This window comes from Watersipora subatra, chromosome 5 (assembly GCF_963576615.1).
Source record: "Watersipora subatra chromosome 5, tzWatSuba1.1, whole genome shotgun sequence".
Classification (NCBI taxonomy): Eukaryota; Metazoa; Bryozoa; class Gymnolaemata; order Cheilostomatida; family Watersiporidae; genus Watersipora; species Watersipora subatra.
In genome coordinates, this window is record NC_088712.1 from 43,327,116 (window position 1) to 43,346,698 (window position 19,583).

General features: G+C 36.1%; 1 protein-coding gene across 1 annotated transcript in view; it reads right to left on the bottom strand.

Annotated features, from left to right (window-relative positions):
• LOC137397028 (ribosome quality control complex subunit NEMF-like) overlaps nucleotides 1–16,465 on the bottom strand; it is a 38,695-nt gene extending 22,230 nt beyond the window's left edge. Inside the window, exons 1-10 of the mRNA XM_068083312.1 lie at nucleotides 16,355–16,465; nucleotides 16,120–16,188; nucleotides 14,719–14,821; nucleotides 13,890–14,015; nucleotides 12,422–12,570; nucleotides 7,940–8,007; nucleotides 6,808–6,986; nucleotides 3,668–3,790; nucleotides 2,253–2,315; nucleotides 887–1,012 (exon numbers count right to left, since the gene is read on the bottom strand). Of these exons, the coding sequence (XP_067939413.1) occupies nucleotides 887–1,012; nucleotides 2,253–2,315; nucleotides 3,668–3,790; nucleotides 6,808–6,986; nucleotides 7,940–8,007; nucleotides 12,422–12,570; nucleotides 13,890–14,015; nucleotides 14,719–14,821; nucleotides 16,120–16,188; nucleotides 16,355–16,413 (1,065 nt within the window). The 5' untranslated portion in view covers nucleotides 16,414–16,465. The remainder of the gene's footprint in view (nucleotides 1–886; nucleotides 1,013–2,252; nucleotides 2,316–3,667; nucleotides 3,791–6,807; nucleotides 6,987–7,939; nucleotides 8,008–12,421; nucleotides 12,571–13,889; nucleotides 14,016–14,718; nucleotides 14,822–16,119; nucleotides 16,189–16,354) is intronic.
• Between the last annotated feature and the right edge of the window lie 3,118 nt (nucleotides 16,466–19,583).

The window sequence follows — 19,583 nt, forward strand, 5'->3', positions numbered from 1 at the left end:
AAATACGGCTGATTTAAATTAACTAGTTATTCATTATCAGACAATGGTTACTAAAACTGTTGCTACATCTAGTAAAACTAGTACGATTACAAGTATTAGCTGGTTATAACCGGAATAAACTGGTATATAACTGTTGATTACTTATAATAGCTAGCAATAGCAGGTTGTAACTGGCAATACAGAGTGATAAGTATTTCTAAGTAGCATTAACCGTTCAAACTGGAAATAACTGGTAATAATTGGCGCAAATTAACTAGCAGAACATCATTAACTCTTTCACTGCTGGGCTAAATTCGCTATTTTGACCAAATTAATTCAGACAGATTTTTGAAAATTCGATATACCGCTAGTATTTATGCAATATCTCCAGATATTGCAGATTCAATGCAGATGTTGTTTTAGTGTAAAATGCATCTTATTCAGAACAAAACTGTTAAATAGTGAATCACACTCTTGCAAATATTTCTGACACTTCCTTTGCATTGAACAAATGTGGTGAATTTCGTTTTGACATGATGGTAGCGATATGGTTTTCACGTTTTGAAAAATGAGTAAAAATGAAATCGCTTAGCAAAATTTTTTTTTGATTGGAAACAAAAGTTGATTGGTCTAGCCAATGCGTAGGCTTCGTAATGAAAAAGAAGGGTGAAACCCTATTGATTAGCCAATTCATCGGATGACAGTCTGTACTTCTGTTTCCATGATTGCTGATAGGTCGGCGCAAGGTAGCGAAAGAGTTAAGAAATGCTAATGGGTCGGAAAATAGAAAGACTATAACATACAACAGTAAGCCAAATACCTATTTGTAAAACAACATGCAAATGATACTTCATGTCTGTCATTCCTTATACAACAGCCCATAATTGTGGTAACGGGATAAACTTACTATGTCAAGGTTGATCTCTATAATATATGCTTTCCTTTCATCTAGCTGCTGCTCCTCCTGTAACTCATTTAGCCTCTTTGTGTGATCCCTACGCACGTTGTCCAGCTTCTTCAGAGCTGATTTCTCCTGAGGAGATGATAAGAGATTGCACTCATGAATAAACTAGTTTGGCAGTGTCAGCCTCTGAGAGGTATTAACTCCACGCCATCGATCCTTTCACAATTTTTAAGATTCATGGCACCAACTCCATATATATGAAATATCGATAAAAAGATTTTGATGAGTGATAAAATGCTAGAAGTGCAGCACTTTTTGCGAATACCGTGATCGAAAAGCAGCACTAAGAAGAACTTATCGAAAACTATCATTATATGTTAATAAAAAGGCACCATATAGAGCACATTTCACACAAAATGGACAGAGAAATATGTATGAAATTCATTAAAGTCAATGCAGAATATCTTAAAGCAAGAGAATGCTGCACTTCACCAGTACCATTGTGATCATATTATACACCCATATCATTGTGATTTTACTTTACCTACTATATATTCAAATATAATCATGTGATTATGAGACAGCTATAATTTAACATGAAACTAATGCTGGAAATGTAAGCCGATTTTGATGCGAGAATTATGCGGTGAGTTATGTAATATAATAGGGTCACAATATTTCATTTTTTCGCGGCGATTTCATTGTCAAAAGATACAAAAGAGCAGCTTTGGAGATAAAAAAAACGCTTGTGATACAAGTTTCTAGCTATGAAGGTCTTTTTTCTGCAAAACATGACATATGATACAAGAGGTCAATACTAATGATTAGCCAATGAATGAATGCGAAACAAAGAGGCTTTTGTTGGTCGCCATTCTAACATATTTTCACCTTCTATTAGCCGTGCTACAATGCTATGGTTACCCAGCATGGCACATGATCATAATGCAAAGTGCACTACTCATTCTCTAGGTGTATGTAGGCAATCCTTCGGAGACAAACAACCTTGACCTACGGTACCTGCTAACTGTAAAACTGTGTAAAAACCTTGACCTACGGTCCCTGCTAACTGTAAAACTGTGTAATAACCTTGACCTCTGGTATCCACTAACTGTACTACTGTGTAACAACCTTGACCTCTGGTATCCACTAACTGTACTACTGTGTAACAACCTTGACCTCTGGTATCCACTAACTGTAATACTGTGTAATAACCTTGACCTACGGTCCCTGCTAACTGTAATAACGTGTAACAACCTTGACCTCTGGTATCCACTAACTGTACTACTGTGTAACAACCTTGATCTATGGTCTCCACTAACTGTACTACTGTGTAACAACCTTTAGTAAAAAGAGAAACATGTTTACTTACAGCTTGCACGGTCTTCATCTCTATCTTCTGAGCCTCCAACTGTGAGAAAAACTGATCAACTGCCTGAAAACAGATCAGACATGGAAAAACAGAGGACCTTAATTGTGGGATAGTAAGGGATGGATAAGAACCTATGCCAAGAAAGTGCACTTATCCTAAATATGTTGTTGTTTGCCTAGAGCACCAGTAGGAAACTGTCACCAATCTCTACTATAATAGCCGTGTTCATCTGTCTAAAGCCATTGAACATTGGAAAAATGATTGCATCCCATGATATTCACACTCAGACATGCGACTTTGCAGGCGCGCTACAATCTGCACCACTCGATCACCTTGCTCCACTACTGGATAATTAGGCAAATAGTTATTACACCTGATGATCTCTCACGGCGCACCAATCTGCCAGGGTAATAGCAATGCAAAATTTACTGTTAATTGACAAAAAAGGTCACCATTAACAAAGAAACATTTTAAAGTGAAGAATGGGTTACGAGAAAAATGGTTTGGGTGAATTTTCAGAATAAAATACTAATTGATTAGAAATTTCTGAATGATGTGAGTTAGTACCCTAAACTATTCCTTCAACCTGTCACAAAATGAGTCGAGTTAGTACCCTAGACTATTCCTTCAACCTGTCACAAAATGAGTCGAGTTAGTACCCTAGACTATTCCTTCAAACTGTCACAAAATAAGTATGGCTGAGAAGCAAAACTATGTCTACTGCCAGTATCAACTAACTACCATCTACTAACTACAAACAGATTTACCTATTTAACCAGGTTTACATTAATATTGTTAGCTTCTACACAGGTGCCAAGAGGTTACAGTAAAGTCTGAGTAATGTTAACAATTCAAACAGTCAAATGTTAACGAGACTATCAACTGAGCTAATCTCAAAACATTCTCCATGACCTAATGTACAAGTAAAACAATAGTACTATCTGTACAAACTAGTGACTGCCTAACTTGTTGTGAAGCTTATTTAGTGAATTTAAGATTTCATTTCTCTTCAGTTTTATAGAAAGAAAATAAATTTTAATGGAGCCGTTAGTAGCGTAATGATGGTGACACTTGGAAAATTCAAGTGTTGCGGAAATAATAGCTCCAGAACAAACAACTGTACAGTATGAACAGAAACGCGATGCAAGTGACGTACGAAAACAATGGACTTTCATGGTTTGAGGCCCCATGAATATGTTCCTAGAACTTACTAGTAAGCATATTTGGTAAAAAACTTAATGAAGTGTAATCCTGCGGAAGTCAGGCTACGACTACCTCGTCGAATGAGTTAAACCACAGATACCTGATTAAAAGAGTTAAACTGCAGAGACCTGATTGAATGAGTTAAACTGCAGAGACCTGATCGAAAGAGTTAAACTACAGATACCTGATCGAAAGAGTTAAATCACAGATACCTGATTGAAAGAGTCAAACTGCAGATACCGTCGATTTTCATGCTGATTATAGAGAAATGGATGAAACTCGTCATATACGAGCAACTCTTTATCTTCTCCTTCACCCTTCACCTTTTGTTCAACCTACAAATATTCTATAGCACCTGATCACAACCTGCACAGCATGTCAACCACACAGTCTATTTACCATGAAATGCCGTAGATTTTTGCTTGCCAAAAGCTTGATTTTATTTTATTGAGACCCACTATTGACATTCAATATAGCCAGATTTTAGGTAGTTGTGTCCTCAACCAGTGACACAACTACCTAAAACTAATAAGCTAAAGAAAACAAATTGATGAAGTACATAAACAAAAAAAATACAAACTTCCAAACAGTACAAAAGCTGTAATGTCGGTTTCATCTCTGGAAATCTAAAATGATGAGAGTATAACTTCTGTTTACTCTAGATCTCCTCTTAGATTTCTAGTCATACACCCTTATGGCCCGATAAAACTATTTGTAGCACATTTCTTTTACGACTTCTCATTGCTTTAAAGATGAAATAACGAGGAACTGTATATTATAAGACATAATTATAAACACTTTATGTAAGTAGGAGTCGGCATGATTAGTCTAACGGCGATTGATCCAAATCCAATAGAAAAATTCATCCAAAGACGTTTAGTCTAAAACTAATTCATCCTATATACAATTTGGTCTAATGACGACTAGCCTAAAATTGATGTGAAGATAAGGCTAGAAATATGAAAACTTAAAGCAATCTTCTATTTAGTACACACAAGTTAATATAGCAGAAATTTTATTGGATAAAAGTGAAATTCAGGTAATTTTTGTGTACAAAAAACTTTGTAAGCACAAGGAGATACAAACTTAATGTAATAAATAATGTTATAATCATGCTGTTAGCTCAAAATGTTAGATAGATAGAAACTGTTAGATCTCATTGTTGTCCTCGATAAAAGCAGTCAAAACTCTCTTCACAATCAATATCTTTTTTCATGAGCTTAACTTTAGGTTCTCTTCTAATATTAGAACCATGTTTTTGCACAATGCAAACAGATAAATATCTTAAACAAGCTTCTCATTTTCTCTTCTGGATATCACAGTTTCACCCACAGGAGACTCCATTTTAGCACAAACTAATCCTAAAGGTAATTAGATCAATCATATATTTGGACTAGTGGGTTTTAGATCAACTTTAGTTTTAGTCGTTAGACAAATTGTCCGGGACTGATTTTAGGCATTTTATTCTGATGTAAGTCTTATTTTATTATTAATAATAAAAGCAATGATTTATTAAATTAACTTTTCTAGAAACTACCAAAGAACTGCTGGGGCCATAAACCAAATGATCAAATACTCGAGCCTCATATTTATTGTTCAATGATTGGCTGATGACATAGCCACTCGCTTTTGTTTACCAATAACCCAACGGCTCACTCGTCCATCAACTTAACCCTATTTTGATGTTCATCAAGTAGTGAAGAATGTGTGATCATACAAGCTGTGAAGCGAACGCATTACCTGTACAAAGATTAATATCCCAATTTTTAAAACATGACCATTTTATAACACTATATTATAGGGCACAGTCTCAATCCCGTGGTATTTTTCTGTACTTAACCTGTAACTATATATAAGATTATCATATTGTAAAACGCGTTTTAAAACATACGTAAAAAACAATAAAGAGAAAACGGTGAGCTTAGTGCCATAGTCAACTTTATTGAATAAAATATTCACTCTTCCCCAAAAACGCTCAGTTTTCATCCTCACTATCCAAATTAAACAGCTGCGCTATTTCAGTGTCCAACATCACGAGTTCCTCCTCATCATCACCTGAGTTAGACTATGTTGGTTTCGGTTCCACTTTCTGGAAAGCTTTAACAACAGAGACTGGCTTTACTTTAGCCCATGCATCCACAAACCACCTTCACCTGGTACCCAACTTCCACACCAATGGCTGCATTTTAAACTGAGCTTCATAAGCATGTCTATTTCCCGACGCCATTTTAGTGGTTTTTAGTTTTTCTGGTTTTTCAAGGGGTAAAAATCACTAAACAGCAATACAGTAGACCTCTGCTGGATACTTAGCATGAGTTTTCGTTGTGACCAAAACACACTTACCAAAGGCACACAAGAGACTAGAACTCAGTCCATATACTAGTGTTGGGCCGGTATCTAATTTAGTGCCGGATCGAATATCCTTGCACTTTTTTATTGGTTTTCCCGGTATCGGTATCCTCGGTATTTACCATCTTCGGTATCCTTTGCCAACTAAAAAAGTTCTAAGAATGGTTTTCAGTGTGTGTTTTAACTTTAAATGGTTTAAAGTTTAATGGTTTAAACTTTAAACCATAACTGTCTCGAACAACTTTTATCGTTGTGCAAAAAACATTCTTTAGTCAGCAGTATATTGATACGTCAAGGAGACTCCTTGTTTTAGCAAGCCAAAAAAGAAAGAAAGATGGAAATATAAGTTTCATGATAGATAGACGTTTTTATTGTTTATTCTATTAAAAAATATAGTTATTGATACAAACGTTATATATAATAGAGAACAGATAGATAATGGCAAGGGGCTCTTTTTGTTAAATATGCTGAAACAGTTTACAAAAATCTTATTATCACATATTGTAATCAGGTAATGTAATCACATAATTATACGCAGTCGTATTAGAGTCCATTTCCGTTAGTCTTTATACATCCTCCCATCCTTGGAGAACTCCCAAACCTTCGAGGCTGGTGGCATTATCAATGTAACGTAATATAATAGTAGATACGGTAAGCATGGAAATTTTCGTTGAATTTGTTCGCCATTGCGCACTGAGATTAGCATGTTCGTCAAAGAAGCGTTTGAAAAATCTATCCGGATATCCGTATAACCATTTACCGATAGGCTTTTACGGATAAATACCAATCATATCAAACCGGCCGCGGATAACTAGCTGTCACCGAAAATGATTGGTTTCCTCTGATACCGAGAATCCCTCGGTATCGGTAAGAGCGGATAACCAAATACCGGCCCAAAACTAGTCCATACGCAATGCACACTTGTTTAAAGGGTGCACAGTCAACTACTCTAAAAATTTTTTAAAAATTACTTTAGAAAGCAACTTGTTAGCTAATGTAGTACCTTTTGTATAATATAGCCTTGGCAATGGCCCTCACTTCTGTTCATTAACTGCTCGCCACACTCCAGGGCAGTGAGTAAACGCGGCAGATCACAGGCTATATCAAAACCTTTGCTCAAGGTTGCTGAAGCTGGAAAGCCGGCTTTTAGTAAACAGTGCTCTATCATGGCTGGACCGAACGCTGAATTGTAAAAAATACATAACACTTGAGTTCACCACTACACACTATAAGGGCTATAGATATGCTATCCAACCCATGAGAAGTAAATTAATTGTTGCAGAATGTCTAAAAACAGGCAGACAAAAGAAGTTTTTTAACAAAACCCCAACAAACATGATCAGAGAAGGCAAAACTCCAAATGCAGAATAGGAGAAAATCAATCACTGTTAGTGGCAGTGACTGAGCCACCATGAGAATGAATGCATATGTGAGTCATGAATGATGTCCAGCATATGCAGGGGAACTGAAAGTGTTTTTGTTGTCTAAGTTATAATAAGGCAGCTTTGCTGACCAAATTTATATTTTAGTAGTGAAAATAGCGACGTGACTTCATCAAATTAGAAAATAAAAGAAGGGCTACCAACCAAGAATATCCAACCTTTATGATAACAATAGCTCCATTTCCGTATTTGCCTATGCAAGAGGAATATGGTTAGCACCGTGCAAGATGTTTCTAACTTGCACAGTGGCCAGCTAGTTAGCGCCCACCCTAACATTTCATGTAACTATGGTAACCTATACACTAGACAGTCTGGAAAACCCACTCTAAATATAGTGAAGTTCCAATGACAACCCTGATCTCCATTCAACTCAATGGCTAATTGAAACAAAATTAGTGTGACCACACCCCACTGTGCAGTATTTTTGCTTTCCATGACCGGTTGATATGCTTACAGATATAACAAGCACAATGGCCAACGGCTATTGTGCTTGGTATATCTGTAAGCATATCAATATTGATATGATATCAATATTGTAAGCATATCAATATATGTATGATATAGTGTTGTAGACTTTCTCTGCAAACAATTTTCTATATTACACAGGATGTCAACCATATTAAGCTGGCTGACTAGAGCAGTGATGCATTTTAACACAGAACTTAGGAAGAACAATAAAAAAGAATAACTCACTCAACTTGGGGTTGAGAATTCGTTTCAGAGTATCGCTCTGTTTGGCAGCGAGTAATAGCTCATGGAGTCTACAAGGATAAGGATACAATAACTTCATCTACTCAACCGGGTGGAGTTTCATGAGAAGTCTGCTAGCTATCAGTACTTGGTTAGTATTCACCTTACAACTCATATTTTACTATTAAAAACCTTGAAGGGTCGGACCAATAATTTAACCGCTGGGTGCAATGGCGAGTGTGGCCAGCATTCCAACCCTGTACTCTACAGCAGCCGTACCTCTGATCGATGTCCACCCGATATGTGATAATTACACATATCATCTGCTTTTTGCTCTTTAGCTGTAGAGTCGACAGGCCTAATTAATCCGCAGAGAATTTGACATCGAAAAATATTGTAATTTGTCATGAAAGATGGGGGAGGTGAGGCTGAGCCTGACCATTCACAATGCCACTCGTATTAGACTAGTACCGGCAGTTACTAAAGTTGTGTGAACTGTAGGTTCAACATAAATAATTCAGAGTTGTCTCCTCGTGACTGCTCAAAACCACTCAACTCTCCTACATATTCCTTGTTGTTTAGACGCTGTTCTTGTTGATTAGTCTTTATACTAAAACCTGTTATTTCAAACCCAAAGGCTAATGTGGTACAACAACATTTAACATCTAAGGCTTTCCATCATGCTATCGGTGACCATCTGTGAGACTTGCTGCCACAGATTTTTAATGGTAGGACGACAGCTTCAAACTTATAAACCAACAACTAATCATCTACGGAGCATCAATAAGCATCTTAAATATGTTGAATTGTCCTCTCATGTAATTCTGATCGCAGTGCACATCTAGCCTAAGTATCTTAAACTATATCAGTGTGAGATACTTTTAAGAAATACTGCTGTGAGAGACCGTCAGGAGTGCCAATAAAGCACACAGAGCAATAATGCGCTCACCTATTCTCACAGCAAAGGCATAAGAGTGTAGGGCTGCCAAGCAGACTGTCTCGAGTTAAAATCCCGTACGATGCGATATTTTTTCCCAACCTCAAAAGGTGGCTTCAAACAGACGCGGATCTTGTCATAGTAAATAATGCCAATATAGTGGCATAGTCTGGTGGCCACAGGGCAGTTTTGTGTCGTTTTTTTGCCAAGGCGGCACGACAATGGGGTATAACAAATCTTAGGTTTAATGGATAGAATAAAGCATCTCATAACTTTTTTACTATACCTACCGGAATTATTCTTGTCAAGCAGTGATTATTTGCCATTAAAAGATAGGTAGAAGTACATGAATGAGATTTCCCTTGCGCCATGCGCAATTAACCAAATCAGCCAATCAGCTAAGGTAAACAAAAATCTATGCATTTGTTTAATACGGGGCGTATTTGCTTTCACCGATAACATTTGTGCTCTTAGTCTGTTTCCGCTGTTCTCTGTTAGAAACTGCCATCTACGTTGGTTAGTAGTAGCGCAAATTTAGTATCTTCTATTCAAATTGATTACCGCAACTAGCTATTATCGGTTACATAATTCATTATAATCAAGTTTTACATGCTAAGAAGTCAGCAAGGCTTTACTAACGGAAAAAAGCGATAATCCAAAATTTTTATGAGATGTAGAGCTTCATCTACAAACAGTCAGATCACAACTCGCAGTGTTAGTCATATGTAAATGCAACACTGAATGCTTGATGAAGATTGCTAGTGAGTCGAAATAACTAAGAGCTTCTCAAGTTGCAAAGAATCTCAAACCTCTGAAAAAAAAACTAAGGTGAGATGATAGCAAACTCATTTACTTAATATTTATGATTAATTAATCAAAGATTACATGCATTGCTTTATTGAAAATTTTGTGTTTCCTTCACTGTTTACTGTAATCAGTTGGATCAATGAGTGACAGGTGTTGATTATAATGAATCAAACTTTCAAGTCAAACTTCTCAGTCCAGATTTTACATATTGGTTACAAACTATACAATAAACTACTCTCTGTCGTAGGTATTGTTGCTGTGTCTTTAGACACTCAGTGTTTCATACACTCAATAGCTTAATTCAATTTGTTTAATTTTTAGGCTAAGACGGTAGCACTACATAACATTATAAGTTACTTATATTATTGGGCTTAATAAATAGAATACCTAGATTGGGTATTTATTTAATAAACCAGTAATACTGGACTATTTGTAATATAGCATGTCTCTGCTGATTTTTATTAAGACTTAGCTCGCCTATTTACACAATTGGAGACTGTATTGCTCTTTGAAACGTCAAACCAATATAAACACAAAGTGTAGTACCTTCATGCAACTGTATGTTTGTTATTTAACTGATGGTTCGGTTAGTTTTAAGTTACTATATTGTGTCATGCAGAACTTATCAGTACTGTATTATTGTGTTATTACACTATATTCTGGTGTATTGTATTATAATAGCTGTGTTATGTTGTATTGAACTGATTTGAATTGTGTTATAGGATTGATGTGTTGCATTATGTTGTGTAATACTATATATATTAATACATATTTTGTTGTATTTTAATCAATTGTATTATATTGTATTGTTATAGCGCTCACATATCAATTATTACCTTACAGAAGTATGCGATGTATGAGTTAACTAAGTATTCTTGTGGTTAAAGCTAAAGGGGGTACATCTATTACTTTTATGTAGGGCTATGCACATTGCGTACACGTTCAAACCAGTCTTGTAGCTCTTCCTATTTTCAAGTTTTAAATTTATTGCTACATGCTTTGATAGATCGTTTTTCGGGTAGGTTATGATCGATAAATATTGCACCATAAATGTATGTCAGCTCTTACATGTCTATATGATCATTTTGTATTTTGAACTCATTGTCTGTAATGGATGCAATTCTTTACATTGTAGTCGGCCGCCAGGGACTCGATATGAGAAACATTTCTCGCCATCACCTTAGCCACTGATCTGCCAGAAACCCTCTTCATACTCGTTACATTGATACCTGTACAACTACTGATTGACAGGCTATACTGTACACCTCATTGGGTACACTGGTTGTGACGCAGACTAACTAACGAATCTAATGTAAACTTAATCTTTTAAATGAAATTATTATATTGCTGGGCAGCACGTGACAAGCTTAAAGTATTTATTATGCTTATCTTAGTACTTTCTGTTGGTACATGTTATTTTTTTTTTATTTAACTGACATTTACATGCGAAATTTCTGGCTTAGCTTTAGATTTATTGTACTGGTAGCATGTTAAAACCATGCAGTATTTTGAAACCATGTATGATTGAAATGTTGAATGTAACCAGTATGATGGAATGTATGGTGCAGTATGTTCGATGACAACCATCTTTCTGGATGATTAATTAATATCATGTCTTTGTATGGGTATCTTAGTACTTTGTATGATTATTATATAGCATGTTTACCAAAGTACATAGTCTGTTTATCATGATACATCAAAAACTGTTAATTGATTCTAGAAAGCATATTGCAAAGTATTTAATAAAATTATTACATAATTATAATCTTAAAGCTCATCATCACCGTCTAATTGATTACCATCCTCAATCTCGTCAGACATTTCATTACTGCACTCGACACAGCCGCATAGACTTGTGCAAACTCTTTTTGCATGAACAACTGGTCCATTGGACAAGCTGCCTAGGAATAGCTCTTTGCTCATCAGGAAAGCATTGCCCAGAAATCTCATCATCATCTTTACTCCAGACATGGTTTGTGGGATCTGGGGGCACCATTAATGGTTGAATTTCCCACTGCTGATTGCTGCTTAGTAATTGACCCTCATTAAATGCCGACGGAGAAAATCCTCTTGGTAGGTTTTTTTTCATAAGATGCCCTTGATGAGGACAACCGGTATCTGGCATCGGCTTCACTTGTAGAATCAGACTTGCCATAAAGATGCAGTGTTGAACGTGTTAGTGCGTTGAACAACCTTTTATCTATTAGAATGTGGTAGTTGATTATATTGAATTATGTAATCCATGACAGCTAGCTTTGGAAATCGGTATAATTAGTAAATTAAAGTTTTCGATCATTACAACAAAGGCCGACGGTCGCTCGGCAAGACAGGAAACTGACTACAAACCTAATTGATATGGGGGTAAATTAATACCCCCGTACTACAACATGACGTAAATGTTGGTCTATGGCTCTGATTAGCTGGTCCGACTGACTGCACACGGCGTAAGAAAAAATACATTTTTGTATAACTACTCACCATTTAATGGCCAATTACTCTTAGCTTATCAACTAAAATAGCGGTAGGAAACTAAATTAATAATGAATAAATTAGAAACATGTTAAAAGTGTCAAGCTACCATAGACCCCACCTTCTGCCACCTGTTGACAGATAATGCCCTGTGACCACCAGACTAGCATGGCTAAGAAGGGTTTTCTCTAAATTAGCAACTAGACAAAAATACCTACTACTAGGTAACACAATCAGACCCTGTAATCACCCCCTAATTCCAATGTACTCACTCTTCTAAGGTGGGAAGTGGTAAGAGTGGCTTTGCCAATGTAAGTGGATAGGTTTCCCTTACAGCATATCTTACATCTTGGGAGTCGTCTGCCCGTGGACGCAGTATGTTGAGTATATTCAACTCATGATCAGCTAAAATGATATTGCCCTGAAGAAGAAAGGAAATATGCATAAATATGTAGATGACAGACAATAACTATAACAACGAAAATGATGACACTGAAATAGATTGAGAAAGTCAAACGCGGTAGATATTACAAGAGATATACCGTGAATGGCTTTCGCAATATCAAAAAGTTTTTAGGTGGTATCTATATAAGCCAAGAGGTGTTTCATATTTAATACAGAAATGAAACACAAAAAGGAAAACTCTTCTAGTGACTGATTCTAATCGAATGCAAAGACAACCAAAATTCCTTAAAGCTACATACGAGTGCTTTCGCTTATTGCAATTACATGCATGACAGCTCAAGAATTTGTTTCAGGAGTTATCCACCTTTGAGAGCGACCTATTTTACACATTTGAAAGGTGGCAAAATTATTCATCTCGGACATTTTGACAGTAACCATCAACAATCAATTGTCACTGTCCATGACCATAATTAAGGCAATATTCTGAAATAGTGGTCTCGCTAAAATGTATTGTACCACAATGATTGCATCACAACAATTGTACCACAACAATTGTATCACAACTGTACCACAACAATTGTATCACAACAACTGTATCACAACAATTGTATCACAACAATTGTACCACAACAATTGCATCACAACTTTATCACAACAATTGTATCAACATAGTTCTTATCAATATTTGCTGGTGCAATATCAGTCCAAAGCAGCATTTTTATGGATTTTTTAATGCCGTTCTCTTGGTTAATCAATTTTGTGTCTTGGACAGTGGATCCATGCACTCTGTATAAAATAACTATTACGAGGCAATATATTAACCAATTGAGCCAATCATTTTGCTGTATTGTTCTGTTTACAGTTGGACATTCAGGTTTATTGGCACACAGATAGTGCTGCACGATAACACGATATAATTCGATGTGACGATATATTTCAGTGGATGATTTTATATTTGGTCAGTGTTCAAATCGACATGAATATCGAAGCCGATATTTTTATCGAAACATCGGCTTATTTTATTTTGCAAAACTAGAGTTGTCTATTCTCATTATTGTAAAGAGGTGACAACTCCTGTTTTAACCAATATTAACCACAGATATATAAACTATAGATATGTAAGGTTTATATATTTATGATATCAACCAATATCCTCTCATATCGTTTATGTTAGAGCCTACCACTATACACCAAAAGAAGACAACTCCAATGTTCGATATTTTTCGATATATTTAGAGACCAAATAATCATATGTACATGCAAAGATATCGTTCAGCACTACACACAGATAGTCAGAATGTCCAGCCCTTTATTTATCATACACAAAGCACTTACCCTATCATAGAGTTCGAGAATAATATGATAAGCTGCATCTCCAGAGCCAAATTGGAGTTGTATGATCCTGTCATTTCCTAACTGTCGCACCATCTCTAGTCGCCTCGACTTGAGGTGCTTCCTCATCTGCAAGTATGCATCTTTTAGAATAGAATGGCAACAGCAATAGAGACATTATTAGAGCTGTCCTGACACCACTAAGGACCTCCAAAGAGCTATCACTTTCAATGCTTCAGATCTTCATAAAGCTGTCGCTACCGCGCTAAAGATCTTTATTAAGCTGTACCAATCACAATGAAGATATTCATAGAGCCGTATCAACCACAATAAAAATATTCGTACAGATGTCCCAACCATGCTAAAGTTATCACAACAATGCTTGAAATCTTTCTAGACTTGTCACAACAATACCATGAATCTTCACAGAGATACAAAGGTGGTTACAAAAAACTAAACACTGGTGCAACACCGTTACTATTATCAAATCAGGAACACCACCAGCTCCAGTAGCTATGGATATAAAATAGCTCAAAGTGAGACTAAATATCTAAAAGCTGATAGTACGTCCAGCCGATGGATAAAACGTTTAACCTCAGAACCGTATTATGATCTCCAATAAAGAAACAGTTGATCACAAAAGCACTTGTACAACTTGTGATTGTTTGATGCTGCCATGATCCATTGAAGTTCTCACAGCAATGCTCTATGACAGCACAAATGAAAAACATTAAAAAATTATTACATTGGTCCTTAATTATTTAATTAACTTTATTATTTAATTAAGTTTGCTTATATTTTCATAGCAACAACTTAGATTTAGACCCGTTACCTTCATGCTGAAACCGGAAGGGAAATGGGCTTTAGGCCAGTCATACTCCGTGATATGGAGACGTATCCCTGACTCGATCAGTAATACTTTCTTGGAATCTGGTCTAAAATTTTCACATTTAATTTAATCACGTGTTCGGTAAACACTAATGCTCAAAGAGTGTGTTCTGTATTCATCATGCCTAATTTAGCACAAAAAGATGCCCAACAACAAGTACAGAGAAATATTAAGTGATACTTTTTATTAAAAATGAATCCAATTAACTAACCCAGAACTATACTGTGAAATGCTATAAAGATTTCTAAAATGATTAACTGATTGAGGATTAACAATAATTGCTCAACTATCAGTTCGCAAAAACCTAGATTAAAAATTCATCGCAAAATATTATAGTTTTCACAAGCAAAAATGACTAAGATATATGTAATAGACCAAGGTAAAGATTAATGAAGGTGAAAAATTCAACACCACAGCTATCGATAATAGGAAATACAAATCATGAATATAAACAAACTCCCATTTCATATGCTGTAAAGTTGGGGTTTGATGTGTCTATGGACAATATAAGTACTGCAGTATGTAGCAAGAGACTCATATTGATAACAAACGTCTTGTAAAATCTAAAATACAAAAGTATCATCAATTCAAAGAGATTTAACCAATATGATACGCTTATCAACACTCTCATTCTTCATACTTTCCTAGCTCTATTTTTACAGAGATACTTGGTGAAGGAATATTTTGCATTTTATTAAACATGGCAAACCAATATGGAGTTTATTTGCTAAACTTTCACGGTATATAATTGACTCATTATTAGGTTATTTAGCCTTAAAGATGAACTTACACTAAACATTAATGGATTTTATAAGGAAGTGATTTTTCTAGAATTTTTCTATCATTTGTGATAGTTTTTTATGTCTGAGGTGATCTGACTGCTGGGATGTTTCTAGATTAAATAGACAAAACTTGATCGCGATTAAAACAGACAGAAGATAAATATGTGTGAAATGATGTCACTAGTTGTTATCATTGCTATTGTTGACATCGACTATTGCGTTCAAGTGGCAGTGTTGCCCGCCTCTGCTCTGTCGGTCTCTTGCAACTCTAGATGTCATAATTGCACTTTCATTTGATCTGAGGGTTTTAACTGCGATCAAGTTTTGTCGAATTTAATCTTGAAACATCCTGACAGTCAGATCTCCTCAAACATCGTAAATGATAGAAAAATACTGATACTTTCCGATAAAACCTACTAATATTTTGTGCAAGTTTATCTTTTATGCTGATAAATGACGATATAAAACTATGTTTTACTTTGATTGGACAAAAAGAGCTAAAAACTGGGTAAAAACATAATTCACCGTAAATTTAATAAAACTGATGATCTGGTGGACGTACTTGGTAAATTTGATGAGGTATGTCTTATGGTCTATGTCATAGATGTTGGCAACACGTAAGCCCGAGAACCTAAAAACAGCAATAGAATGAACAAGCGTCTCAACTTGCATAAACAGATTGGTACAGGATACTTAGCTAAACCAACATTGTACAAACCAAACAACTCTGACAACGCTACATTATCTGCGTGTCACCATATACTATCCTCTAGAATGTTCTTAGAAATGATACTTACTGCTCCTTTATTTCAAGAATGACAGCTTTGATGTCCACTGTGCTAAATCTAGACTTCATTGTTCACTCCTGAGATCAAAGACTGAAATGATAAAGATACTACGAGAATGATGAGTAGGCTACATCACTTACTGCTATCCGTCTAGGAAACAGTGTAATGGTGGTAGTAGTATGGAATACTTCTGTCATTATTGACAATGCAGTGCACTTTTGGGTTACGACGTCCCTGTTTTACGATTTTTTGTCTTACGATATTAAACAAAATGCTATTTCATCCCTCGGGTATGGCATTTCTTCGCAATTTTGATATCAACCAAAATGACTCTCAAATTTGCAGTTGGTGTGCTGAATACATCGGCTTCATAAAGATACCGATTTGCTATTTGCAAAAATCCCCCACCTAAAAGAGATTCGATGCTCTCTTAAACAGTTCAGCTTTCTTAGAGTTTCGTAAATGCTTGATATCGCAGGAGTGAAACAAAAAGTATTGAAAAGCGAAAGTAAAAATTTATTGCTAAAATTATAGCATTATATTATTTACTATAAACTTTAATTCATTATAGGTATATATCTATATAACTACACATATTACTTTACTTTGTTAACTATAGGTCTTCAGACCGACAACGACGTTAAAGGAAGAATCATAAGCATTATCATAAGCAGATCATAAACACTAAATACACTAAAGTTACTGTAGGTAACTATAGTGTATTTGGTGAAAAATATACTATTGTTACCCTTCTATATGAAATTTCTACTTTGCAATGCCAACGCAAAAATGAATTAATGTCATATGGCAAAGGTTCACTGTGCTGCGGCAGCTGCTGGTTAGTCCCTTTCTTGAGAAGTAGAAAGGCAACCCGAACTGCCAAACTAACGGCCCAGCATAACCAGACCAAGAGACCAGTGTCTCGGCCCAACCAGACCAAGAGACTATTGGCTTGGCCTAGTCCAGAACCTAGAGGATGATGGTATTGCTTAGTCTGGTTGAGGGACCAACAACCGCAACGAGCTAGCCAAAAAAAGAAAGGCAATCCGGTGCCTGAGGGAGAGGGACGGCCCCTCCCCATATATAGGGACCAGCAAGCATGAAGCCAACTAACTCATCACTGTCCCAGAGCTTTGATGAGACTGCTGTTCACATTGTAAATACTTTGCTATAGCGTTATTATTCAAATGTACAAGTTGATTATTTATGAGTTCAAAGTGGCTGGTTTTAGAAAGTGCAGAGAAGTAAAAGGTTACTGCGGATCCTTCACAATACTTGGATCGCTCCACATCCTTGAAGCGAACTAGCCAGAAATAATTTATCCTTTCACAGGCAAGTTTTTTTGGGCTATTTGAGACCCCCTAAACAAATTAATTTTTCAAAAATAGATTTAAAAAAAATCCCTGATACACTCTTATTTATGATATTTTAAATGTGTATCATGTGTTTATGATGCAGGTAAATACAAATAAACGTTTCAAGTCAATTCTTCTCATAGCTGTTTCTCTAGCTACGGTACTTTTGGAAGCATTTGCCCTTGCAGAGGCCTGATTAGTATATAAATTTCTGATAGTAGTCCAGACACTAGCATCACTGCCACCTCCATGATTATGAAAACTGTTACTAGCTTCTTCATCACTTTCACTCTCAGACTCCGATGCAAAATCACTCCAGTCAAAATCTGAACCTGATTCACTGACACTATTAGTTCTGGCTACTAACTCTAAAAAGGTATCGTAATCAGCTGATATCATCCTATTACTGCGAGCACTAACACTACTACTCCTTGCAGCATTAGAGAGACGTGGGCAATTTCGTTTGTAAGGCACCACGGCAGTAAAAGAAAGTTGTTGCACTCTGGGAAGACATTCAGAAAGATGAAACAAAAGCAGCAACAAGCTACAAACAAAATTCCCAATCTTATTTAAAGACGTTTTTATTTCGAACTTTTCATTGGTTTAATAGTGCAAAAACGATTGGTTTTTTTTCCTCAAAATGACTTATTTTTTAGTTTCTAACAAAGATCAATATATTGTAGTTTACTATTAGCAAAAAAATTAACAGAAAAAAGCAATAAGTCAACCAAAAATCGATTTTTGAAAACCGTTCGTGTGGCGACAAAAATAGTCGCTCTACCCATTGTCATCGGTATCGCAAAACGACAATAATATCGCTCTGCCTGCAAAAGGGTTAAGCTGACCTGGGTGGTCCAAGGGCTTCTCTTGCCTCGAAGTCTCCTGAGTAACAGAAAATACACAGCCAATATTTCTGCGGGGTTTCAGTAGTGATGATACCTGGACACTGGTAGTGGTGATACCTGGACACTGGTAGTGGTGATACCTGAACACTGGTAGTGGTGATACCTGGACACTGGTAGTGGTGATACCTGGACACCGGTAGTGGTGATAACTACTACCTACTACGACTGTTATGCTACTTATTAACCACTCAATAAAAGATAAGAGAATATTATTAACAATTGAGGATGAAGTTTACGTGAAAATATTTTAAGAACATAGCATTTGGGCCTGTCCATAAAATATAGGTCAGAAGCCATTTTGCAAACATATATGACCCCAGCCGTCAGAATGTACAATTGTGCGGTAATTAGATTGTTCACAATAGCACGCTCCGTGGACTATACGCTATTATATGACTCGCCGTCACTATTCTAGTAAACAGTGGTTTATAGTGCATTCAACCCTGCTCTTACACATGGTCTTGTTTATTTTTGTGTCTGACCAATCATAAAGCCAGAATTGCCATTTAACTTTACCCATATCGGTGGTTGCTATGGAATCTTTCATAACCCAAGATCGTAAGTATAGGCTCTAATTGCGAATGCGCGCATGTATGTGGCTATTTCCTGTTTTACTGCCTCAAGCTAAAACAAAATGGAACTGTCGATAAAATTACGGCTAGTTGATGCTAAAAATTTAGATGAGTATTTCTACTTAGAATCTGAGTCAGCTGCCTCAGATCATAGTGAAAGCGATGATGAGGATTGTTATAATAGAGGAAACTTGGAAATGCAGCTGCTTACGCAATATGTGGCTGCTAACGATAATGAAAGTAATAACGATCATCCTAATGAATTAAACCAAATTACAGAGAATAACGATCAGCCTTATTACTGCTGATAACATTTCCATTCTAGCTGTTGACATCAAACTAATAAGTGGATGCAAATGTAGGGAATTCTGCGCTAGTTTTATGTCATCTGAACAAATGAACCTCA